At 36.8% G+C, this 26,765-nt stretch overlaps 1 protein-coding gene across 3 annotated transcripts; it reads left to right on the top strand.

The window, feature by feature from the left end:
- Positions 1–1,794: 1,794 nt before the first annotated feature.
- On the top strand, positions 1,795–26,760 carry LOC114252425 (uncharacterized). Of its 3 annotated transcripts, XM_089737363.1 has the most exons (12): positions 1,795–2,338; positions 3,225–3,333; positions 3,775–3,939; positions 4,403–4,509; positions 5,877–6,043; positions 6,836–7,006; positions 20,919–21,024; positions 21,265–21,330; positions 22,209–22,285; positions 24,545–24,686; positions 25,172–25,853; positions 26,637–26,760. In XM_089737363.1, exons 1-11 carry the CDS (start codon positions 2,035–2,037, stop codon positions 25,828–25,830), a joined length of 2,073 nt encoding a protein of 690 aa, XP_089593489.1. In that variant the 5' UTR covers positions 1,795–2,034; the 3' UTR covers positions 25,831–25,853; positions 26,637–26,760. The 3 variants fall into 3 exon arrangements, with proteins under 3 accessions (XP_089593489.1, XP_028042703.2, XP_028042713.2); XM_028186902.2 differs by having other exon boundaries at positions 1,798–2,338; positions 25,172–26,760; XM_028186912.2 differs by having other exon boundaries at positions 1,801–2,284; positions 25,172–26,760.
- Positions 26,761–26,765: the final 5 nt, after the last annotated feature.

Below are 26,765 nucleotides of genomic sequence, written 5' to 3'. Positions count from 1 at the left end.
AAAGTCCGTAACATACTACCGTAGCGCACCCCAAGGAAGGTGCGCCGCACCATTTGAATCACTTTCGCTTGAGAGTGATTCAAATTTTAAACTTATCAAGGGACCGCGTGAAAAAAAAAACACCTACAGAACATTTATTCATTAATTACAAACGTCATTCCTTGTGACTTCCTCTCTAAAATCACTTAATTATTAAATATTTAACAAATTTACAATAGTGTTTTACTCACTGCGGAATAAAACTATTTTATTTAAATAGTTCCGAAGAGATTTTGTCGGTAGCCTTTTCCCCGAAATATCTAAACAGAATGTCTAAATATGTTTTGATGACATATTTTAAAGTGGTATTTATGATTAGTGTCATGATCAATAGATTCCGACCGAAAAATGGATTTTTCGGATGAGGGCTCCATAATGAATTTAAATACATATAGATAATAGTTTTAGGGCATCGACTTTCTTGAGATCCTTTAAAATACGTTTTAATTATTATTTTTGTATGTTTTAAGCATGATAAATTATGAAATTTTATATAATCAATCATATTAAATCGATATCAAAGTCAATAAATAATGTACAACCCAAAACAGACGGCCGAACTGACGTGACAATGACATTTGGCGCGCTAAACATGGCGGATTTTCGGCCTCATTAGACGGAGACGGAGATATTTACGTATATTCATGTTTCATTTTATGTACGCACTGAAATACTGTTATATTGTTTTCCTGCGAGTTAAAGTGCTGAGTAAGAACGAGATAGATATATGTTTATGTATGTGCCTTCAAAATGGGTGCTATTTATATAAGCAATTGTACGTATAGAACAATATGTCGTGTCCCTACTATATAGGTCTATGGGCCGAACTGACGTGATAATGACATTTGGCGCTCTAAACATGGCGGATTTTCGGCCTCATTAGACAGAGACGGAGACATTTACGTATATTCACGTTTCATTTTATGTACGCACTGAAATACTGTTATATTGTTTTCCTGCGAGTTAAAGTGCTGAGTAAGAACGAGATAGATATATGTTTATGTGTGTGCCTTCAAAATGGGTGCTATTTATATAAGCAATTGTACGTATAGAACAATATGTCGTGTCCCTACTATATAGGTCTATGGGTGTAACGCGGCGCCATCAAAGCGGGCTCTCGGCCCGCTGAACGAGGGAACCGGTGGTCGTATCGCTGGCGGCCGCCGGTCCGGCGTCCGTGGGACGGTGGGATGGATGTAATGTGCTCTGCGTCAACCCTGTCCCGCCGTTTCAATAGCCCCGACTGGGCTCCGGCCCGGTCCGAGGTAGGGCGCCGGTTGTGAGCGGCAGGAGTTTTTAGTGAGGTTCAACTCCCACATACCCCACCTGCCGCGCGGGTGGGGATCCGGCGATTTTCTCCTGTGGAAAAAGAAAAAAAAATCCTATAATATATTTATTTAGATTTTATATTTAAAATGTTCCACTAATATACAAAAACTGAAAATAGCCAGTATTCTTCTCGTTATATTTTATTAAAATAATTGGCAAATCGACTCGAAAAGACAAATGAGATGAGACATGTTTGGAATTTTACAGAGATAAATTCATCACCCAATCTGATATGGTTTGAACGCATCTTAACAGCAGACACATCTAGTTTATTTTATTCGAGATCCTCAACGATCCAAGGAAGTTGTACATAAACACAGTAGATAAATAGTTTTAAGGAAATCAGTTCCTTGAAATGGCCGTACAATTGACATAGGTTGTCAGTGTCACTCGCCTAAAAGAATTGACAATTAAAGCATAGAGATCAGCGGCATTCAAGATTGAGTGTCTATGTCCATATGTTAAAAACACGCTATTTTGTCTATTAAGTAGTGGAAAATGAAAATGTGCTGTGCTTGGTGAATTCAGATGTTACATTTTCGTTCGTCTGTTTTTGTGTTAATTTCATATTTAACCAAACTATGAAGCTATTGTTACTATTTTAATACACTGAATAGCTATGTAACACCCAAAAAACTATTAAATCATAGTATAATTCAACCTAAAATGTATTCCAACAAGGATGCGGCAAATCCAGGATATCCCACCCAGTGGGCCTTGAATCCAACGGCCTATCAAAATGTGGACTGCAGTGAAGTCGACTGGGCGGCATTGGCTCAGCAATGGATAGCAATGAAAGAAGCTGCTGCCATAGTGGCACCGGCGCCACCTCCACCCAAACTCGATGTAGAGGAAGGAGAAGCCCCCATGGAGGTGGAAAATACCGAAAACAACACCGATGTACAGTTGCCTCCAGGTGCAGAGTGGAACTCATCAACGAATTCCTGGGGCGGTTCATGGAATCAATGGGGTATTTTTAATAAAGAAATTGCAGTCAATGACTTGTTAAAAATTGAAACACTTAACAACTAATAGAACTAATATTTATTTTCAGAGTAACAAATTATTTATGAATGTAAAACAAGTGTTTTAAAATTAAAATACAAGTAACAAAATGCTATCCCCATCTATAGTTCACATGATATACCTAATTCAAACGATATCGACTTCCTAACACCTAAGTGGGAGTGTCACAAGCCAATAGTTTTGCAAATTGCAAACATTATTCACATGCAACATCTGTTTGTAATAATAGTATCTTTAATTATATCTCATTTGATTTATTCTTAATGATTGGTATACGAAAGAATATTGATGGGTAGTAGTAAAACTGCAATAAATTTAATTCATGATAGACATAGGCAACTGTTTGTTTTATTCCATATGGAGGAGGTCACAGCCCACCTGGTGTGAAATAGTTACAGCAGCCCATAGAAATCAGAACATGTCATATGTGTGTTATCCTATGGAGTTGTATTGTGTAATTAAGTCATGAGAGAACAAGCTCTGGTCTTAAGTGGTTACCAAAGCCCACAGATATCACAACATCATTTCCACCATTGACATTGAAACTGGAGGTCTATTGTTTCAATTATAAAATACATTCATTTAACACTGTTCTTCCTCAGAGATGTAAATTTAAAAAATGTGTAAAGTATGTATTTTATTTAAAAAAAGTTCCAGCTGGATTTGAACATTGAATTAACAATAGAATAGAATATACGCTCTGGCTTTAGGTGAAGACGTCTTCGTTCTCTGACTAATTTATGAACTCCTTTTTTCCTAATCATTTTAAAACTCGAAGTCAACAGAATTTAGTGATAGTTAATGACATCACTTTAAAATCAAATAAACAGGATGGGGTTGGCCAGGTCATGGAGATCCAAAAGTTCCTTCCGAACCTACTTTACCTTTGATCGACGGGTTTCCCATGCAACCTGATGCAACTGGACCTTCCATATCAGGGTAAGAATTTATTGATTAATTTTAATGTGAACTTAAGGCTTTATTGATAAATTTTAATGTGTGTAAATAAAAATAAAGTAATTCGAATATCATATACGATAGGACTATAACAACAAAAAGAAGCAAAAAACTTTAAAGCTCTTTAATCTCAAATCTTTTCAGAACTTTTCAACTAGTAATTGAAAAAAGTAATTGAAAATCCAACTTAATAAATTCTAGTTCTAGGGGTAATTCTCGTTCAATACATGAATTTGAAGTGACTTTTAATGAGTATGTACATATTTTATAGAAGACAGCAGCCTGGCTGTTATTCTGGCTTTGCTAATATCCAGTGGTGATGGTCACCTGTTAGTGGGACTGCCTACTTGTGTCTTAGACAGTAATAAAGCAAAGAAATAAATTGTTATACAAAACTCATAAGTTTCATTAATACTTCCACAGCTATACAACTGCAGCAGGGAGTGGACCTACATTTCAACATGGGTACTGGACAGCTCCACAAGCTGATCAACAAACATCAAATAGAAGTAATAGTCAAAATAGAGATAGAAGGTCAAAAAGCAAGAATAAAGAACACAATAAAACCAGAATTCCAAGGCCACAAAGGTGAACACTCTTATTCCAATAATAATAATAAAAATAAGCCTTTTATTCCATGCAAATAGTAGTTTACATACATATTTCAAATATAAAGAAAAAAAGAAATAAAAGTCTTCTTTTCTTATTTTTTCTTATTCCAATACTGAAACTTATATGAACTGTTATTTAATGGTGATAAGACTCAGTGGTATTACAGCTAAATTATTTTCTTATGAAAAGAAAATCATTTAAGATATACCATTTCTAGAACTGGCAATACCTTATGTCTCAAAGTTAATGATTTGTGTCCATTATGGTATCAAGCAAAGGCAGTTAAAGTAATTTGTTACATTCCGGTGGCTTATTAGCAAACAAAATCATTTGAGTAGAAAGAATGATTTAGAAAATGTATACAAACCATTTATTTGCTACCTCTATAAACATTGGGTAAAGTATATATTAAAATCTCAGTTGAAAATATAACTTTCAGAGATAAACCAGGAATAAATCCAGTTATTCCACCAGCTATGCCTGGCATTGGCATGCCGACGATTGATGCTGCAAAAAGAAGACAACTTCCAGCTTGGATAAGAGAAGGTAAATTGGTAATTCTTGAATAATAGTCATAGAAAATACCTAGCAAAATACTAATACCTAATGTGAATAATAGAAATAGATTTTATAGATGCAGAGATATATTGCAAATATTGCATTTCGGATCCTCCCGATCCACTAACGGTGCTCTTAGGTACCTCAAGCACCGGTCACCGTTCAGCCCTTCGGGTTCGACGAGTAAATTAACCCTCAGACACAGCCCACTGAGTTTCTCGCCGGATCTTCTCAGTGGGTCGCGTTTCCGATCCGGTGGTAGATTCTGCAAAGCTCGGCTCTTGCTATGGTTCGTGTTAGCAACGTTGTCAGGTTGAGCCCCGTGAGCTCACTTACTAGTTGAGGTTCCGCTGAAATAGCCTCTGAAGGTTATCAGCTTAGGTAGGAAAAAAAAACCAAATATGGGAAGTCGGAACTCATAGCCCGGCTGATATTATGTAGTCATTGCACCATCCCAAAGACCAAATAAAATTATTACCCCATTCCTGAATTTTTATTCAATTAATCTGAAATTATGACTACAACCTCAAGTACTTATAGCCTGATGGTTTTCATGCCATCCTTGTAAGTCCTCAAATAAGATGCTATTTAGAGATGTTACTAAGATTAACTGTCCCTTAGATTTGTTGTTTGATTTTCTTTTGTTAAATTTATTTACTTTAGAAGTACTTTAAAAGAAAAATATATTCAAAACTTAGATTTTAGTCAAACTTCCAGCAATGCTATGGACATTTTCCATTGTTTGTGTTTAGTAATTCTGTGATGTATTACTGCCCATTTTAGAAGGTAAGGGTAAAAGTCATTAAGTTATTGATTGAGTTAAAGCACTCTTCCTTTTTTTATCCTGTATTTTTTTCGTAAAGAAAAGCTTTTATCTTCAGTTTAATTTGATAATAGGTAGTGTATATATGTAGGTTGACAGAATTGACAAAGTGAAGATATTCCCCTAGGGGCACGAAATTGCTCAGCAGATCAACAGTTCTGTAGGTGAAGAATTACTTTAGGATCACCAGGAAAGAGGGGTGTTCAACATGTTATTGTTTTGAAGTAAAGTCAAATATATATTGTAAATTCTATTACCACGATTCAGATCTCTGTCAAATATTTTCTTTTTTATGATAGCTACCGCTACGGTATTATACCAGTGGTAGAGGTGAGATGACACATGTTGAGTTTCTGCTGCAAAATGATTGTATAATGCATTATGCTAAACAATTGAGACTTCCTGTCCTAGGTGCGTGGCAGCATTCACGTGGTGATGTCTGGGACTCCAGTAACAATTTTTCACTAGTTGAGCCATGAGCTGGTTCACCATTCTACGTAATAAAATAATTTTTTTTTTCTTCTAAATACAGGTTTAGAAAAAATGGAAAGGGAAAAACAGAGGGCAATAGAACGAGAACAGGAAAAGAAAGCAAGAGAAGAAGCAGAAAAAGAGAAAAAACGGTTAGAAGAAGAAGAGTTGGAGCGAATGAAGGCAGCTGCTAGTGGACAACCTGTACCTCCACCTAAAAGCAAATTCGTAAGTTAATTTATTTTTCGAAACCTATAACTTGTAGATATAAAGAAGAAAGAATGAGTGTGTGCATGTCTGCAATATAATATTGTAATTTTATATTCTTAAATATCTTTTAGCATTAACTACACAACTAACAATTTATTTAAACTTAAAAAGTACAGTTAGATTTGATGCAATCCTACAACCTCTGGTTTGTTGTATCATGACACATCATGAGCTCCAGACTAAATGACAGATCTTGCTAATATCAATTACAGAATTAATCAATTGTGTGAAATAAGTAACTCTTTCAGGAGGCTGTGTATCCTTTACAACAATATACTACAAAACATTCAATTATGTATATATTATCTATACATGAATAAACATATAGCATGTTCTGGTATTGGGGCTTTTACTCCAGGTCATTTTAGCTTATAAAAAAGTGTCTACTGAGCATTTATTGCTATAAATCAAAATAACATAAAATGAGTAATGAAAAGACAAGTCTGCCATTTACTTTGGATTCGAATTTTCGCCAGATGCATTTATACAACAATCTTTTTCATTCGAAGTATTCAAGTCGTGTTAAGCCTTAAGATATTTTTGTCTATAGTATATTCGGCTTCTTCAATAAATTGTTGGAAATGATAACGCAAGTCTGACCCTCTCAAATTACTAGAAGTATTTTTTTATTATGCTCCCATACCTGTAGTTTGGTTTCCTATCTAACTTCTCAATTCCTATCCTGAATTCTGGTGGTAGTCTGTTCCAAGTTCGCATATTTGATAATTTTACTAATACTACTTATTATAGGAATCCGATTCGGAAACGGAAGAAATGGAACCAGACACCAAGGAGGAACCTTCAGCGTCGACTCCAATTAAGGAAGAACGTGGTGAGATTCGTCGTGAGGAAAATGAAAAGATTAGAGATGTCCCTTCCCCTCTCATTAAGAAAAGTAAAGACGAGATTATGCAGGAAGTAGTGAGTAAAATAAATTGGTTTCCTTTTTTTTTTGTAAAACCGTAGGACGTGCTCTAAGCCCGCACGGTTAGGCACCACCCTGCCTATTTCTACCGTGAAGCATTAATGCGTTTCGATTTGAAAGATGGAGCAGCCTTGTACTGTAAAACTGAGTTTTTGCACTAATGTCTAAAGGTGGGTGACGGTTGTATGTACTTTTTCTTTAATTTCCACTGACCACTTAACACAATGTGGGCCATAAGCTCGTCCACCCATCTAAGCAAAAAACACTTCTAGGCAAATATGCCAAGTATGTATACTGTACAATTGAATTCACAAAATATGCACCTATTTACTAAAAAATCCAGCCAAAATGTGTCGACATACGACATCTCTTGATCATCCTTAGAACTAAAATACATTCGTTACTGCAATTCGTGAAATATTCTACTGACAAATAAATAGATGGCATTATATGTCTACTTGATATAGTTTTATGTAAATGGCTTTAAAAGGAGCAATTTTCCAATTGACCACTAAAATAAACGAACTGTTGCTTGACCTTAATGACGTCACCAATCCACAAATCGTGGCCTAAAGGATAAGACGTCCGGTGCATTCGTATCGAGCGATGCACCGGTGTTCGAATCCCGCTGGCGGGTACCAATTTTTCTAATGAAATATGTACTCAGCAAATGTTCACGATTGACTTCCACAGTGAAGGAATACATCGTGCAATAAAAATCAAACCCGCAAAATTATAATTTGCGTAATTACTGGTGGTAGGACCTCTTGTGAGTCCGCACGGGTAGGTACCACCGCCCCGCCTATTTCTGCCGTGAAGCAGTAATGCGTTTCGGTTTGAAGGCTGGGGCAGCCGTTGTGACTATACTGAGACCTTAGAACTATATCTCAAGGTGTGTGGCGCATTTACGTTGTAGATGTCTATGGGCTCCAGTAACCACTTAACACCAGGTGGGCTAGGAGCTCGTCCACACATCTAAGCAATAAAAAAATAAATAAAAAAAAAAAGCAAAGATGCAACACTCACGTTTTTTAAGCCATCAGGGTAATTGAGTCCTTGTAACTCACTATCATGATGGTGCTTGTTTTGGAACTTTTTAAGTCTACTACGGATGGACTGGTTTTATACTGTATGCTTCATTTTGAAATGATCAAGAATTGTTTGTATAAGTTTTTTTTCCATCGTATGCAATTATCTTTATACAAAACTAGCTGACCCGGCAGACTTCGTAGTGCCTTTGTATAAAATAATCTTAAAACAACCAAAAGTAATCGTCCGACGGGGGACACATCAAAGGAAAACCAAAATTGTTAATTTTATTTAATTCCGAGCATTTTCATATTTTAAACCTTCTCTGGACTTACACAAATAATTCAAGACCAAAATTAACCAATTTGGTCCAGCCGTTCTCGAGTTTTAGTGAGACTAACGAACAGCAATTAATTTTTATATTTATATAGATAGATAATTTAAAAAAATAGAACAAAAAAAACATTTTTTTGCTATATCTATTTCCTATTGCTACATACACCTGACATCGCAATGAAAATAGATAACAGGATAAAATTTCTTTTTAGTTGCTTTAATGAGTTTTCTGCGTTATACAATAGAGAATAGAGTTGAATTTAAAATGTATCGCTCGTTATGTTTGCGCTTTTTGTAGTAATACGTTCCGCGCTATGAGGCAGCATTAGTAGATGCTTATGCCGGTGTAAGCTCTTGTGACATTCGGGGGAGCGTCATCGCAGATTAGCCTTCACTTGACCACTGTATCGGTCAATTAGCCTCAGGTTGATCTAATACCGACCGCGACCTTGACTACCCATCGACCTCAAATAAGTATATGCTATCATTTATGCTTCTAAATTCGAATCTTTTTCTTAGAAAATTATTGAAGGTTTTATTTTTGAGTAAGTCAGCGCAAAAGTAACCTAATCCACGACTTTTCATATTCGTGCTTATATATTGCAATTTATTTAACACATAGTAAATGTTGATACAAAACCGGCCTATCCCTAGTTTCACCCATAGATAACAGATGGCTTTATAAACATTATTTTTGCTCGTATTGTTTTTGCCTATTAAGCAGTGTAAAAAAAATTAAAACCTTATTATCTCCGTACTAACTAAGGTAAGCTTAGGCCACTGTTGTGCTGACTGATTCAAAAATAAAACCTTAATTAATTTTCTAAGAAATAGATTCGAATTTAGAAGCATAAGTGATCGCATATACGTGTTTTCACACTGAACCTTTTATTCTATGAAACCTTGGGGCCACATTTAGTAGTTTTTAGTAGGTACAAGAAAAATACACACCAGCTCGTATCAAATTTATATTTTCAAAAAGGATCTAAATATAAATATATATATTACAGAATTTACGCTTCTTTGATATCGAAACTTAATGATGGTCACCTTCACTTGTCATCAATCATGGACGTAAATACATCGTTTTTGTTATCGAGACGTCAGAGTGGGATGACTTATAAAAAATTATATAAAAAAAAGGAGAAACCATAGTATTTTTTTAAAATTATATTCTAATTATCTTTTCATTTAATACAAATGTATAAATAAATACCGGTACCCAATTTGATTGATTAGGGATAATAAATACAAATACAATATCGTTTGTTAATTCCTCGGCCTAATAAAATTAACACCAGCAAGTTTAAATATTATAGAGGTCAATCATAAATAATTTAATATTTTCGAATTGAACCCGGATAAGAGCTTCTATGTCAGGTACATATTTCTACTTCGGTTCGATTTGAAGAATATTATGTAATGTGACTTCTATAAAATTATTTTCATAATAATTGTAACTGTTTCAATTTCAATAAGAGCAACAAATGAGCCTCGTATTGTCGATACTGTCAATAATTTTCCAAAAGGAAATCGATAAAGTCAACGAAACGCGAATATTTATTGTGAATTCCGTATTTTGGTTCCGTCCGTATTTTTGATCGAGTTTTTTTAGCGTCATGACATATCTTTATGATAACACTATCAACTGAACACGGATTTTTGCTTATCTCTAAACGAATATTAAGATTAGTGAAATTAAAACGATTTTCTTAGATAAGTTTTAATCATAATTTCATCATTATTTTTATATCAATAAGATTTATTTTAATATGCTTTGTTTAAGCCGACCATAATTTATTATAATGACGTTTTATGATGAACTACTTTTTTTTAAATATAGAAGTGTTACATAATTTAACAATAATAGTCGTATCACATGCCAGCAGTAATAAGTAGTTTAATTTTTTATTTATTATAAATTATTATTGGACACGTGAAAATTTATATAAAATTAAAGAATCTACTTTGTTTGCAGTAGTAGTAAAACAAGTATGTTACCTGTTGTATGCTTAGGAAATTTAATCAATTTATTAGGACCCCTATCATAGAAGACAGGTTTTTTTTTTCTCAATCCTTCACGGTTCTATTATTATTAAGTAAAAGAAATTGGTGCAAACTACAGTAGGTACAGTTAAAGCGTATAGATAGCGATGAAACCAAACATAATAATAAGCGAAAATTAAATCTGTATACAGTATCAATATTAAACTAAAACAAGTTTTAAACGTTTCGTTAGTGGCCTAAAGGATAAGTCGTCCGGTGCATTCGTATCTAGCGATGCACCGGTGTTCGAATCTCGCAGGCGGGTACCAATTTTTCTAATTAAATACGCACTTAACAAAATATGTTCACAATTGACTTTCTTGTTGAACAAATAAAATCGTGTATTAAAAATCAAATCCGCAAAATTATAATTTACGTAATTACTGGTGGTAGGAAGTCTTGTGAGTCCGCACGGGTAGGTACCACCGCCCTGCCTGTTTCTGCCGTGAAGCAGTAATGCGTTTTGGTTTGAAGGGTGGGGCAGCCGTTGTAACAATGCTTGCATGTAACAATGCTAACCTTAGAACTCATATCTCAAGGTGGATGGCGACATTTACGTTGAAGATGTCTATGGGCTCTGGTAACCACTTAACACCAGGTGGGCTGTGAGCTCGTCCACCAACCTACAATAAAAACTGCATTAAAATCATCATGCTACTTACTGATCCAACATAAAGAATGAAGGAAAAAAAAGCAACTGTTCCGTAAAATATAAATATTTGCTTAATCTAATAAACGCATAAATACAGTCTACAGTAACTGTACTAATTAGTTCTTGACTTTAAAGTTATGTTTAAAGACTTTAAAGCCAAGAACAAATTAGTTCTTGACTAATTAGTAGAACCAATTAGTTCTTGACTTTTAACTAAACGATACGTAATTGCGTATCGTTTACTTGTTTGTTGGTGTATGAGTATCTGAGGACGTGTCTCAAATAGAACTTAAATAATCGGTTAAAAAAAGATTTTAAAAGAGTTGTAAGACTCTATTCTAGTAATTATCATTATCATTATATTCAAATTCGACAACAGGATGTTACAATAGTATTTTGGTATTTATGTAAAGGAAATTCATTTCAATAGACTAAGGGAAAAATAATCGATAAAATACGTACGTACCGTTAGCAAGGATGTACTGTACTTTGTCTGTGTTGGCAATTGTATTTTAATTTATTTCATTGTCATATAAATTCATTATGATGAATAAAGGCACAATTATCCAATTCCGTTGTTTGACAAAATAATTTCTATAAAAAGCGTATTTATGCGATCCATTATTTATAAAACAACAATGTCCGTCATATTTTAAGATATTTTAGTAGGGTGAAAACTCTAGTTTAAATATAAATTAAATTTGAAAAAACACGCGCGAGGTTTCTTTAACAACTATCGTATTTGGTAAAAAAAAAATACTGCCAATAATTTGTTTCTTCCTATTCATGATTCAGTTTTATCATTTTCGATTCCACGCTTAGGAGCGATCAATGCAACAGACTTCGTCTATGGCATATATAAAAACATAATTTGCAGTTTTAGATATGTATATATAATGTATTCTGTAATTACAAGTACCTATATATATATATATTTATATATATTTTTACAGATATGAATTATACAGCCACGAGCAAAAGTATTAGGTATCACAATTAAACTGCCAGCTTTAGGATAGTTTAGCATTGGAGATTCAAATAAAATATATTTTATAACTTATATTTTTGCTTTATTATAATAAATGAATTAATATTTCGTCGGTCCACCTTTTGATTTTATGACAGAAGCCACTTTTTTCGGCATTTCGACTCTACCAACATTAAACATTCTTCTTTGGACAATTGTTGCCACTCCTTCTTTAAAGCAGCCAGTAGTGTGTTTTTATTAGTTATGGTGTTTCTCCGTATCTTTTTCTTTAAAATAGACCAAATATGCTCTATCGGATTGAGGTCCGGCGATTGTGGTGGTCAGTCTATAAGCTCTATACGGTTTTGAGCCATCCACACCATAGAATGAGTAGATTTGTGGCAAGTGGCGTTGTCTTGCTGGAATTTGATTCCGTCACTGTTTGTGTCGCCGACGCTAGAGCTGTTTCTAGGGCTATAATGTATTTTTCACTATTCATTTGCCCCTCAAACAACACCATTTCACCCACTCCGTCGACAGCCATACAACCCTAAATCAGAACTGAGCCTCCACCGTGTTTAATAATGGACACTACACATTCTTGTTTATATTATTTGTCCATTCGGCGCCTGAAACAGATTGTGTCGGCAGTTCCAAACACCTGTACAAAAACAAAAAGCTAGTTAAATTTATGATTTCATTATTTTTATTACAGAATTAGTTTTCATAGATATCGTGATATTTTGATGTAAAACAAAAAGTGAATAACCTAACCTCAAAGTTAGCTTCGACCAATCTTCCACTGTCCAATCTTTATGTTCTAGGGCCCATTCCAAGTGATTTTTCATACTTGATTTTTCAGGCTTGTTCCGATTTTTTGGCATGGTCCACACCAAAAATGTTATTCTCTAAGAATATGGCAGAAATATTTGCGTATATACAACACATGTATTTACTTGAAACTCTGACAACACACAAAAATTTGACATTTTCTAAAATAGCTAATTCGAAGAAATAATAATATTGGTATGTAAACGCACCTTCAAAACAATAATAATACCATAAAAATCTTATCTACACACAATTTTTCTATACATGTTTGTGCGTAATACTTTTGTTCGTGGCTGTATTTTTATATTATTATATTATTACAGATATGAATTATATATAAAATAATTAATATTAATAAAATTACCTGTTTAATTTCCTCTTTTAGACTTATGTTGAAAAATATTTTATGTAAAATTATATTTTATTTACGGTAATGTGCTAACCATTTAGTACAGTCTTTCTCAAAGTGGGCGATAACGCCCCCTGGGGGCGTTTGAAACCTAGAGGGGGGCGTTAAGGGGCCCAGGAAAAAATGGGGGGCGTTGATGTGGGTTAGGGGGGCGCTGTAAAATTTGTAATTTCATTTACTTTATAGTATTTTAAATTTTACTAAAATTAAAACTCACCTACTACACAATAACGAATAATTAGTTTATATTTCTACCCTGTATGATGTTAAAAAAACTTAAAATAATTAACATAGATTTCGTAGGATAGCCCACACACCGTACGCAATCAAGTTGTAACAAGTTTCTGCGGAACATGATCGATGATAGTTAAAAAATTAGAGCAATTTTACCTTAATTACATTGTACCAGAAATTATTATAAACATTAGAAAAAAAACTACCATGCAGAGTTTTAAAATATTACACATACGTAAACTAACATAAATGGAAGTTTTCTTTACACTCTTTCTTGTTTTTAGCATAAGGGCATTTTAAAGCATTTTCCTAGCATTTTATAGGAAATTACTGATGTAAGAATCATAATCTATACTTCTATACTAATATTATAAAGAGGAAAGATTTGTTTGTTTGTTTGTTTCGAATAGGCTCCGAAACTACTGGACCGATTTGAAAAATGCTTTTTCCATTAGAAGCCGACATTGTCCCTAATGAACATAGGCTACTTTTTAAAACAAAAAATTATTTTATTTTTTTGGTTTCATGTGTGTTTTAATGTTTCCGAAGCGAAGCGAGGGCGGGTCGCTAGTTTTTATATAAAATGGAAATGCGTATATAATTATTGTTCAAAAACTTGTCTTAGATTATTATTTTTTACAATTTACTCATTACCGTCCAATGTCAAATAGTATAGTATAGTAAGCCTAAACACTTATTGTAAACATTGGTTACTATTTTATTTCTGTATAATAATAGGTTGGGGAAAAGTTTCTTCGCATTTTTGAAGAAAATTCACAACATTTTTTAATATAGTTTATTCACATTTAACTAAAGTATGTCGGTACCATTTTGTTCGATAACTTTTTGCCATCTTGTAGGTAGGGACATGATCCCATTGCTATAGAAATTTTGGGGCTTCTGATCAAAATACCGCGACAATTGGTTTTGGCAGTCCTCTCGTGATGTTAACCTGACACTGCCTAAAGAATTCTGAAGATACCGAAACAGGTAGAAATCTGAATGTGCAAGGTCAGAACTATACGGTGGATGCATTAACATCTCCCAGCCAAGCTCTCTTAATTTTTGATGAGTGGCTAAAGATGTGTGAGGTCTAGCGTTATCGTGATGAAAAACCACACCCCTTCTGTTGATTAATTCCGGCCGCTTTCTCTCAACTTCTTGCTTTAATCTCATCAGTTGTTCGTAGTAGAGTTCAGAATCGATGGTCCTGCCTGATGGTAACAGCTCATAATGTATAATGCCCTTCCGATCCCACCACACACACACACACACACACACACACACACACACACCTTGTTGCGAGTTAACCCGGGTTTCGCCAGAGTCTGTGAAGCCTGACCGGCCTTTGACCAAAACCTTTCTCGTGCGTTCTTGTCGTACGTGATCCACTTTTCATCACCAGTTATCAGCTTCTTCAAAAATGGTTCGGTTTCATTACGTCGTAATAAAGAATCACAAATGAGTACACGGTTCATTAGGTTTCTTTCAGTGAGCTTTTTTGTGTACCCAGTTTTTTTCAAATGCGCCATAACTATTTTGTGGTCAATTCCCAGTTCTTCAGTTACGTTGTAACTACTGATATGCCGATCTTGCCCCACTTTTTAAAAAATGGCATCAATTTTATCCGTAATAAGACGACCAGAGCAACGTGCATTTTTGACATCAAAATTTCCGGATTGAAAACGCTTAAACCAAATTTGTGCTACTCTCACAGACACTGCACTAGGTCCATAAACATCGCAAATTTTTTTCACGGCTTGCGTTGCTTTTTTACCTTTTTTGTAGTAAAATTTTAAAATGTATCGAATATCTTCATTAGATTCACTCATCTTGACAGTACGAAAAATAAATAAAATCACACATCTTCCTAATTTTAATTTGGAATTATCTTCTTTGGAATTTAAACTTTTAATGATACCAAAACCAGCCAGATACAAATAGTATAGCCAAAGAGATTTTATTACAAGTTCATACATTTTTAAGCTATTGCATAGCTTTTATCGCGGGCCTTGAGCGCGGCGACCGAATCATGAAATTCCGTAACGAAAGAAACCTAACACCCCTCACTCCGCGTACCATGTAGCTCGCGTTCAACACATTCACACGTTGCGCTAGTGTAGTGTTTGTGAATAAGCGCGTGGCGTGATGTCACACTGCATGCGAATCATGAAAAGTCTGCCCATCTCTTTCTCGCGCGGTTTAGCTTATGAGTGTGAAGGGGACAGTTAAGGTTTTGCCTTTATTAAGGTTTAATATAGCGTGGTCTTGTTTTATTATTGTTTTAATATTAAATTATAATTGTCTAATTATAATGTCATAAGTTGATAAAAAATGCTATGCAATAGCTTTACCGCCGCAGTTCCCGAGTGCCACGCGTTTTTTTTTTGTCAGGTGGAAATCGCTGGACTTCCGCCCTTTACTGGGGATGGAGGGCGGGGCATGTCGGAATCGAACCGACTAAAACCTCCTGTCGCTCAACAACCAGCATTCAAACCTCGCATGAGACAGAGCTCATGAAAAGGCAAAGGGGGGAAAGTGAAGTGTTTAGTGCGGAGCACATCTCTCCCATCACCCTCCCCCTCGGGATGCCGGACTGGCGGTCGTTAGCGCCACGACCACCAGCCCTCTCGGTCGGCAGGCTGTCCGAAGCCCGCCTAGATGGCGCCGGTTAGAATGGTCTATCCTACGGAATACCCCGCTGCATCAGAACCAGGGTGGGTTGGGGATAGCCGGCCTTCCATCACCCGGATACTCATAGGTAAAACGTATGCAGAGCAGCTTGCACGTCGTCTTCTTAGCCCCCCTTCGCCGGTCCCCAGGCCGACATGTGAGGGAGACCCGAAACACTTAGAGGGCCAGGGCTTGGGTGAGATCCGCCTCCCTGGACCCCAATCGACGGGGCGGGCCTGTGCATCTCTCACGCGCCCCGCCGTTTCCTTTTGCGAGATGGTGCACTCGCAGAAGTCAAGCATCGCCTTCCACGACTCGTCGTCACCGAGCATCGATGCCAGAACACTCGGCAACGACAAGTCGTTTCCTATTTTTGCGACGAGGACACGCCGCCACCCCTCCCATGCGGGGCAGGCGACAAGCGTATGCTCTGCCGTGTCCAAGTCGCAACCACAATGGTGGCACTCTGCCGTCGGCTCGGCTCCGATCCGGTGTAGGAACTCACCTAAGCAACCATGCCCAGTGAGTACCTGCGTGAGCCGGAAAATGAGGCGTCCTCTGTCACGATTCACCCAATTCACAAGAACCAGGCGAATCGCCTCGACGGTCCTACAACCAGCCGAAGGATCGGCCAGCCGCCTGAACCATGACTCCAGCACGGACCGCCGAGATTGGGCCCTCTGACCCTCTGACCACACTGGGGCTGGGACGCGCCACGCCCCGGACACGAAGGTTAGCCCGCCACTGATAGTCAGCGGCGAGCGCCTCCGCCTCCAGGACCCAAGGTGGCGTCCCAGCCAGTACACACGCCGCCTCGAAAGAGATGGTGCGATAAACACGGATGATCCTGACCGCGATGGTGCGTTGCGGCCGTTGCAGCAACTTCGCTACGCCCACGGCCAGTGACTGGCCCCACGCGGGCGCCTCGTATAAGGCCATTGACCGCACCACCCCCGTATAGATACGGCGCGTCACCTGGTCAGGCCCCCCGATGCTGGAAAGAAGCCGGCTTAACGCGCCGGCCACCCCCAACAAATGAGGGACCAGGTTCTGAAAGTGTTCACGGAAGGTCCAACGACTGTCCAAAATGAGGCCGAGGTACTTCAACTGCACCCCGACCCGATACGGACGCCTTCAACCACGATATGGGCATCGACAGGTGGCACTCTCCGGGGCCTGTGGAACCACATGGCCTCGGATTTACTGAGTGTCACGTCTAGGCCCAATCTCCTGATTTTGCCGACGATATGCGCCACTCCAACGGTGGCAAGACGAGCGAACTCAGTAAACCCCCCCCCCCCGGGACACGACCAGCGTGTCGTCTGCGTAACAGATTACGCTTAGGCCCGGGAGGAGGGCACCTCTCAGTACCCAGTCATACCCGATATTCCACAAAAGGGAGCCGAGCACCGACCCCTGTGGAACATCGCGCACGACCGGGAGCCTGTGCACGATCCCACCGTTTCCAGTACACGTGACAGATCTGTCCTCCAAGTAAAAAGCCACCAGTCGGCGAAGGTAGGGGGGCACTCCGTGTCTTACCAGGATCATTTTTTTAAATAAAAGAACACTTATTGCGGCCTAACTATAATAGTTAGACATATGCTGTCGCGACACTTTTTGTAATGTTTTCTACAAAGTCGTAGTACATTATTTTATTCTATCATCAATAGTTTTCGTAGGTACGCGACGTAAAGAATATTTTAGGAATTTTTTTTTACACCTTGGGTTAAATTATTGGAGTTTTAGTAAGGATACCTAATTTTTTTCAAAAAAGATTATAGCCTATATCACTCGGGAATAGTGAAGCTTCAAAACAATGAAAGCATTTTTTTAAATCGGTTTAGTAGTTTCGGAGCCTATTGAATACAAACAAACAAATCTTTCCTCTTAATAATATTAGTATAGATATTAATTATTACAAATACTAAAAACGCTGACTTAGGCGGCGGTCTTTATTTGAACCAGTTCTAAATTATAAACTAAAATTCTATGAAAAATTACCCATATTTATCTATAATACGAAATGATATTAATTTATTTTTCGTAGTTTCCTTCCTTCTTGCGTCGATAATCCTCAGTGCTGAGGGTCGTGGCCTCCTCTAATAACTTTCTCCTGCATCATCTTGCGCCATTCCTGCCTGTCCTCGGCTGTGTGGATAGCAACGTGGACTGAGATATTGAGAGTGGAGCGTATTTGGTCCGACCAGCGCATTGGATTTCTGTCTCTGTGCCTTCTCCCGCATACCTTGCCTGTTACCAGCAGCTTTTCCAGATTGTCACCTCTCTTTCTGGCGATATGTCCAAAGATCTCGAAACTTCTCCGCGCGTATGTAGTGCTGAGGCGCATTGGAATCTTGAGCTCGGTAAGAATGGATTCGTTGGTTCTGTGTTCTGTCCAACGAATCCCGAGCATTTTCCTCCAGCACCACATCTCAAACGCGTCGATGCGTTGGCGATCGGCTTTCTTGAGGGTCCAAGTCTCTGCGCCGTAGAGAAAAATGGAAAAGACGAGGGAGGTGACGAGCTGCTTTTTGGTATTCCTCGAGATGTTTCTGTTCGCCCAAACACGGTCCATTTGGGACATAGCTCTGTTTGCCATACCGATTCGCCTTCTGAGGTCCTTTTTGGAGGATCCATTACTAGCTATGACGGAGGCCAGATAAATGAAATCCTCTACGACTTCCAGGTTTAGCTTATTCGTAGTTTAATAAGTTATTATTGTTAATAGTGTTATTTGCTAGTCGAAATATAATTTTTTTATTATCTTATGATGAGAATCTTATATTAATGAGAAAGATATTCAACAAAAATAGTTTCGTTCTAATAAATTAGCATATTAATAGTACAGTGAACTAGCAATTTATTTTGGTGATTCTGAATTTAAACAAACATATTGATGAGAAAATTCATTTTTACTTTGCAAATTTGTAAATACACGCTCTGTAGCAATGTACGGACATATAATAATATGAAGAAACAATAATAGCATCTACAAATACATAATTATGTACTACGTGGTACTACATATACTAAAATTAATACAACATTTATTAATTAAATTAATGAAATTGTGGTTTTAAAGTTTTAGGGGTGTATAAAAAATGGGGGGCGCTGAAAAATAATTGATTTTAAAAGGGGGCGGTAAAAGAAATAAGTTTGATAATCACTGATTTAGTATGTAATTAAATTGGTTATGCCTATCGCATCTGTTGTGGGTATCGCAAAAGGCGGATTCACCTTGAAAAGCAATAGATGCAATCTTTATGGCATTTGCAATAGGAAATGCATAAGATGCAATTTTAAAAGTAATTTCAAAATTAAAATAAGAGTTAACAGTGAACTAAAGTTTCCACTGATATGCATTTATCTTACTATGACAACATATAAATAATAATTGTAAATTTCCATTCAACCCTAAACAACTAAACACAAGCGTACATATCGCGAATGAACAAACACAAACATTCATTTATACATTTATATTTCAATATAATCTGTTTGACATTAAATAAAAATCAACTTTTTCAGTGCTCAGCTAGGTTAACGACCTGCTTCCGATTTATCGGTCCTCAAGATCTACATGGCCGCTATAGAATTCGAATGCGTCCACCTACCTACTTCAAAACAATACGTTGAAGTATCATTTACAAAATGAATACTCCACCCCATAAAACAAATGCAACATAAATGATGTGTTGATAATCTGTTCCATCCTAGTAGTATTAAAATTAAGGTTACAAATTACGAATCTATATATTAATACGAGAGGCAAAAACTTTGTACCCCTGTTTACGAAAATTGCGCGGACAAAGGACTATAAAATTTCCCACACTTATAGAGAATATAGAGGAGCGCAGAATGTTACTATTTTTTTTTAATTATACATAAAAAATATGTACCTTAAAAAATTAAATAAAAAAATTACACACTACCATGAATTTCCACACACACACGCATGCATACTATTTGTTTATTGTCAAACTTTTCTTATTGCTTATAGTCTGTGGTCAAATTGAGAATAGATTAAATATTGTTTGTCTTTATTAATATTGGCAAAATCTGTGATTATAGAAGTATAATAGAGTCATAATAGTGTAAACTTATAATTTCAATTAACTATAGTCGAATTTCGACTACCGGGGGGGCACTATAGTAGAATTATTTTGTCCCTGCAGTTTGGGTCATAAAAAATCGGAGCGGTGAAGCGAGTGTTTCGCTCTCTCTTCCACTCACGAGCCTCAGGGATGGGCATAGTGATGCGCATTATTGTTGTCGATAAGCGTTAACAAGCAAAATTTTTGAATAAATTTTGCCGTTTTGGTACAAAACAAAAGAGTAGCCATTGTGTCCCTAAATAAATTCAGAGAGCGAATGCACAAAATCACATTTCTCTTCGACATAATATGTGTACTATAATTTGCAGGTAGGTACAAGAAATGACACATAACATAAAAATGTCTCACCACCTTCGTATACCACCCCGTCGCCGTGTACCTGCCTTCGATGACTCATTTGTTTTTATCGATAATGGTGTTGCGCCCGCGCAACATGCTCACCGCCGTAGCTGGGCTATGTTTTATGACCCAAACTGCACAGACAAAATAATTCTACTATAGTAGTGTTTAATAAATTAAAAATACCGAGAGCGAAGTCTCTGTATCTGCATATTATTAATATATTTTCGTTGAAGAATTCGTACGTTTTTCTTACGACAAGGTCTATTAACAGATGCTGGCGGTCCGGAGATCGCTAACAGAAATCCTGCTAGAAGTGACCGACCAGGAAATTGAAACGGTGAGCCAGGAAGAATTGGCCCGATATACCGCCACTCAAGGTATTTGCTCTCACCCTAAGCTTTACGGGGACCGGACGGTCTCCGAGCCATTGTCGTCAGCGAGAAACGTTCGTTTATTGACTGTAAAACTGTGATTAACAATGATTCAAGAAGACCAAAAAAGTGCTGTGAATAATTTTAATTGACCGATAACGAAGTTTTATTTCAGATTCAGTATGCCTGTACATTGAATACATGTGGTGTCTGTGATTAATGTTGGTTTTATTTATATGGTAAAAGCATCGCGCATCAACGCCATGAAGGCGGGCAAGTCGAAGGCACTCGCCGCCATCGCTTCGGGCCTCGGTGAGTTCACTTCCTACTCCCGATCACGCCGGAATATCTCGCACACAGAAAAACACTATAATATACACAACCCCTAGCTAGACAACGCAGCGGAAATTTAACCGTAAGGTTTACCAACCAAAGGATAAGTTTGCGGGATATTCTGCTCGAAACACTATGGCGCCTAGTAAAACAAATTAAATCAATAATTGTTTAATTCGTAAGGCACCATAGATGTTCAGTGAAAAGTTTGTTTTCAGCTATACCTACCTCAACGTACTTTTTTAATATTGACCTTAATATTGGCAATACGATAACGCAGTGTTTTAGCACTGATTTAGTTGGAAACATTTGGTAAGACCGCACAGAATTTCTTATTGATGTTGTACGAAATATTATTATTTCCTTACAACCTTAGCCAAGTGGAGCTATGACGTGCAAACTTTTTGTAAAAAAAAACCACGGCCTCAATAACTTCCACATAGTTGTGGTATTATTTTAATTAGAATTTATTTTAAAAAATTAACTTTTTCAATTGTCTGATGCTCTTGAATAATCAAGATTAATAAAATCACACGAATGTGTCCCAAAAAGAAACGTGAGAACACAGCGCGATAATTATGTAAAATGAGTATGCATTCAAAAATTATGTCTGTCCATTTTTCCTTCCCTGCCTTTAAATTTTGAACACTACCCTTCGTCTTTTTTTTTTCAATTTTAGTTCTATTAAAATCTTCACAATAAACTCGTCAAACGTTACTAAATTTTATGTTAAATGAATATTTTATCGACAAAATAATCCCAGAAAGATTGTACGTCAAATCTCAAGAACAAAATACGAAATGTTTGTATAAAAAAAAAATTATACGTTATTTATTTTCTTGATTCTCCACGTACAGGGTTGGGAGCTTACGAAAGCAGCAGCGGCGAGAGCGATGACGAAAATCAAAATGATATTAGCGATCAACAACTACAGGTGAAATAAATTAGTTTTCGTCATCCATTCTAACTATACTATATACTAACTATACTGAGACCTTAGAACTTATATCTCAATGTGGGTGGCGCATTTACGTTAGTAGATGTCTATCGTGGTAGGACATCTTGTGAGTCTGCGCGGGTAGGTACCACCACCCTGCCTATTTCTGCAGTGAAGCAGTAATGCGTTTCGGTTTGAAGGGTGGGGCAGCCGTTGTAACTATACTGAGACCTTAGAACTGATATCTCAAGGTGGGGGCGCATTTACGTTTGTAGATGTCTATCGGCTCCGGTAACCACTTAACACCAGGTGGGCTTTGAGTTCGTCCACCCATATAAGCAATAAAAATAAATAAATAAAAGTTTAATTCAATTAAATTGGTCTACCCTCAGTTGTGTTTTAGCCGAAATATTATATCAAAATGTAAATAGGTCTTTGTTTGATAAAGCTACCTGCGTATTCCAATGCTTCTTTGGTTTGATATGAAAACGAAAAATAATTAATCCATTCGAGAAGAAAAAAGGGTTTCTTTTTTCTGTAGCGTCATGAGTCAGGTTGGCGCGTCAAAATTAACTTTGACGTTTACGATTTTACGACGGACGATAAAAAAATATATAAATGCACTTAATTTACTTTGCAACTCAGATTCTTCAGGTTTAGGTTAATTCCTATATCAATATAAAATAAATATAATAATAAAATGCTTAATTCGGAAAAAAAACTTTCTATGACTAGTTTTGTCCCACCGTTTCAGTTTCTCTTCGACGTCGAACAGAGTTAAAGCCGCGGCACGCTCCTAGACTTCATTACTCTAATATCTTGATAACAAAAGATTTCATATCATTTAAACCATCTCGATTAGCTTGAAAGTTTGTTTCTTTGTTGAATAATTATATTTGCATAGCCAAAATTATAACAATGTTATTCATTCTCTTAATTGTCTATTATTCAAACTGTTTATTATAATAAGTTTTTTTTTTAAATACAGCCTTGACTATTATTATGAGGTATCTATCAAAATTATTGAGATGAAAATGTTCAATGAACTTAACGAAGGCCACAAAATTACAATAAATATTAAGTTGGGTCGATGTCGCAACCCTTTGGGGCAGTGGTCGGCAACCCACGGCTAGTGAGTTCCATGCGTTTCTTTGACTCCTCGGCTACGACTCTTCCGCGAAAAGTTTAGTACAGGCACGGAATATTATTATCTTGCCCTGTAAGAGACTTTTTGTAACACAATACTATAAAAATATGTCCATAAATTATAACAAAAATTACTCTTATGAATAAATTTCAATTATGTGTTATCTATATTTGGCTATTTTGTTAATAAAGTTGCCGACTAATGCTTTAGGGTATGTTGCGTAGGTACGAGTTTCGTGCACTCTGCAGCGCTGGTCAAAGGCTCGGCGAGTAAATTAACCCACACAGACAGCCCACTGAGTTTCTCGCCGGATCTTCTCAGTGGGTCGCGTTTCCGATCCGGTGATAGATTCTGCCGAGCACTGCTCTTGTAGGGCTAGTGTTAGCAACGTCCACTAGTAGCCCCATGAGCTCACCTACTCGCTCGGTAAATCTAACATAATCCCTCAAGGTCACTAGAACAGGTAGAAAAAACAAAACTGCAGCAGATATTACGTTCCACCCGTGCGCATCCGTATCTGATGCTTTCTTATACGCCAAAGTTACGTGATAGGGTCTTGATCAGACAACACTCTCTGCAAGTCTAGAAGGGAATTGTGGTGGACTACCTCGCGGTTCCCGATTTGTGGCATACAGAATTGTCTTGCTAATTATATTATTATTCGATGACAAAGTCACATCTAGAACCAGATGTTAATTCATTGTGTTTTGATTTTTGTATAATATTGTTCTCGTGCTTTATGTAAAATTTCGATGCATCAAAAGCCAATTTTTAAAATACGTACACTTAAAGACATTAATGAAATGGTTTTGCAATTTACGTTAAAGGAAAATTCGTCATATAGAAACATACCCCAGTTCGAAATACGTATGACACGGAAAATCCCACGTAAACAGTTCATTTACTAGTATTACAAAGAAGAAAAAAAAATTACAGTTTTCGTTAAAACCACAACAATTCGTTAGACAGAATTCTAGAAGCGACCTCATAATTCGCGGTCTGATTGTCCGACGCCGAGTAGACGAGAGCTGGAAATTTCTTCTGCGACAGTATATGTTTTTTTCTAAACCATTCACACTATCTATTCTCATTGAAAATCATTTCTCTAGGAGATGATAAGGCGTAAGAAAATCGAGTTCGAGCGGACAGCCAGAGAGATAGAAGCAGAGGTTCGCCGAGCCGAACGTGACGGTGACGGAGTATCAACACCAATCCACAACACACCAGAGAGGCCTACGAAATCGGAGCGACGTTAGTCATATTTAAATCCTCACAAAATATTCGACATTTCAAACGATATCCAATTTCGGAGTCATTTGGAGGGCAAAGTTGGCGTAAACATTGCTGGGAGTCCTCAACAGAGCGAAGGGGTATTTCACACCTGGACAAGGACTGTTCTTTATCGTTCGCGAAGCAGCTGCCCTTGAATTGTTAGGTCTCCATTGGAGGCGCTTGGGCACCTGTTAGCAAACTCAACTCAACTCTCTTGGCTGAGCCTTTACTCGCCCACCTGTCTTGGTGAAACTGGAAAGGCATCTGGGCCACCAGTAATCCCTTATTCATAAAAAAAAAAGTTATTCTTTATGTGTCTATGTTTTAAAAAATCTATATTATTTTTGTTTTGTTTATTGTATTATGAATTTAAAGTAAAATCGAAACTAAAGTAACGAATTTTAGTTATTCAATATTGCTTGTTATGTATAATAAAATATATCTAAAATCACGTTCATTCATAGGTTCCTCAGCAACACCGCCTTTAGATAGCGAAACACCCGAAAAAATACTAGACAGACGACTATCTAAAGATAAGAAGAGCGTACACAAATCATCAGATAAAGTCGACGGGATCAAGAAATTGGATCCCATTTTAGAAGAAAGATCTAGAAGAAACAGTAAGCGTGAACACACCCCTAGTCCACAGCATAAAAATAACGATAAATCAAACGATAAGGAGAGCACGTCGTCATCCAGCGACTCTGATGATGACTCCAGCAGTAGCTCGAGCGACTCGTCAGAAAGCGAACCCGAACCGAAACGCTCGAAAAAACGGAAACGCAGAAGCTCGAGCTCGAGCCATTCCCGAAAGAAGTACAAAAAGGAGAGAACCAGAAAAGATAAATACAAATCGCACGATAGACATTACAAAAACGACGAATATGACAGATACAGTTCGAAAAAGAAGGACGTTTACCAAGAGAAACACAAGTCGTCTAGGAGCAGCAAGGATTACGACAGGCAAAGGTACAGAGACGGGTCGGAGGAGGAGAGGGGCAGGAAGCGAGCCAAGCGGTCGCCGAGCCCGCGGCGCCGCGACCACGACAAGTACGATAGGTATGAGCGGTCTAGGGATCCGCGACGGTCGCGCAGTACCAGCTACTCCCGCCATCGTCGGTGAACATCAGGTTACAAACATTGCAGGTTGTATTTTTATCTAATTATCATCACAGTAAATACTCCCTCTGTAACAAGGATCAGAAGTTTTTAACTTTTCGCATACATTATTATAATAATGACGTCTGAATGTGGAACATTCAGTTGAAAAAAAAAGAGGAAATTGAATAAAAAAATATTAACAAGAAAGTTTCATTGTTCATCAAGATCTATAAAATGTACTAATTTTTTTGTTTCTACTAAATCTCATGTTTCGTTTATTTATTTCATTTATATTCTTAGCAACTGGACCTTGACTGTATGCTGATGAAAGATTCATTAATGTGAATGATACAAATAAAATATTATAAACCATGGGCAGACCTCATGTTAAATCAATAATTTAAAAGAAATAATTTAACACTTCTTTTGAGATAAAATGTTCTTGTTACTCCAAACTAGAAACTTATCTTTGCAAAAAATCTTTGTGACAGAAGACAAGCAAAACATACACTTTCTCATTTATAATAACAGTAAACAATCTTACTACAGTATAAAAAATTACTTTATTCACAATCATTTAATTTATATTCAAGATCTAATTTGAAATAATAATTGAAAGCAAAAAAGTCAATAGAAAGTTTAATATCATTCTATTGAAGTGATGTGTTCTAGTATTTCTATACAAAAAAAATAGAATACTATTTTTCGATAAAATTTAAAAGTAATAATGTTATTAATATTAAACACGTATTTTTCCATCAATTGAATTCCAAATTTGAGCTTATGTTAATAAAGGCTGTGATCTATTTTAAAATTTATCTCTTACAGATGGAAGCTGTTGTGTACGCGTTGAAGTGTATCTTAGTGATATTGTGTATAGTATTTTAGTGTGCAACAATCAATGATCCATCGCGTTATTCCAATAAAGTTTTTTTGAATCTATATTGATAAATTTCG

Source organism: Bombyx mandarina, chromosome 23 (genome assembly GCF_030267445.1).
Source record: "Bombyx mandarina strain Sakado chromosome 23, ASM3026744v2".
Lineage (NCBI taxonomy): Eukaryota > Metazoa > Arthropoda > Insecta > Lepidoptera > Bombycidae > Bombyx > Bombyx mandarina.
Note: the sequence above shows the minus strand (reverse complement) of the source record. Positions and strands in the feature narration are given on the sequence as shown.

What these genes read in the sequence shown, in the direction of transcription:
- LOC114252425 (XM_089737363.1), top strand. Translation starts at nt 2,035, where the DNA reads ATGTATTCCAACAAGGATGCGGCAAATCCAGGATATCCCACCCAGTGG. An exon ending in AGAATTCCAAGGCCACAAAG is followed by an intron (nt 3,940 to 4,402) that starts GTGAACACTCTT and finishes TATAACTTTCAG; the next exon opens with AGATAAACCAGGAATAAATC. An exon ending in CGCCATCGCTTCGGGCCTCG is followed by an intron (nt 21,331 to 22,208) that starts GTGAGTTCACTT and finishes CTCCACGTACAG; the next exon opens with GGTTGGGAGCTTACGAAAGC.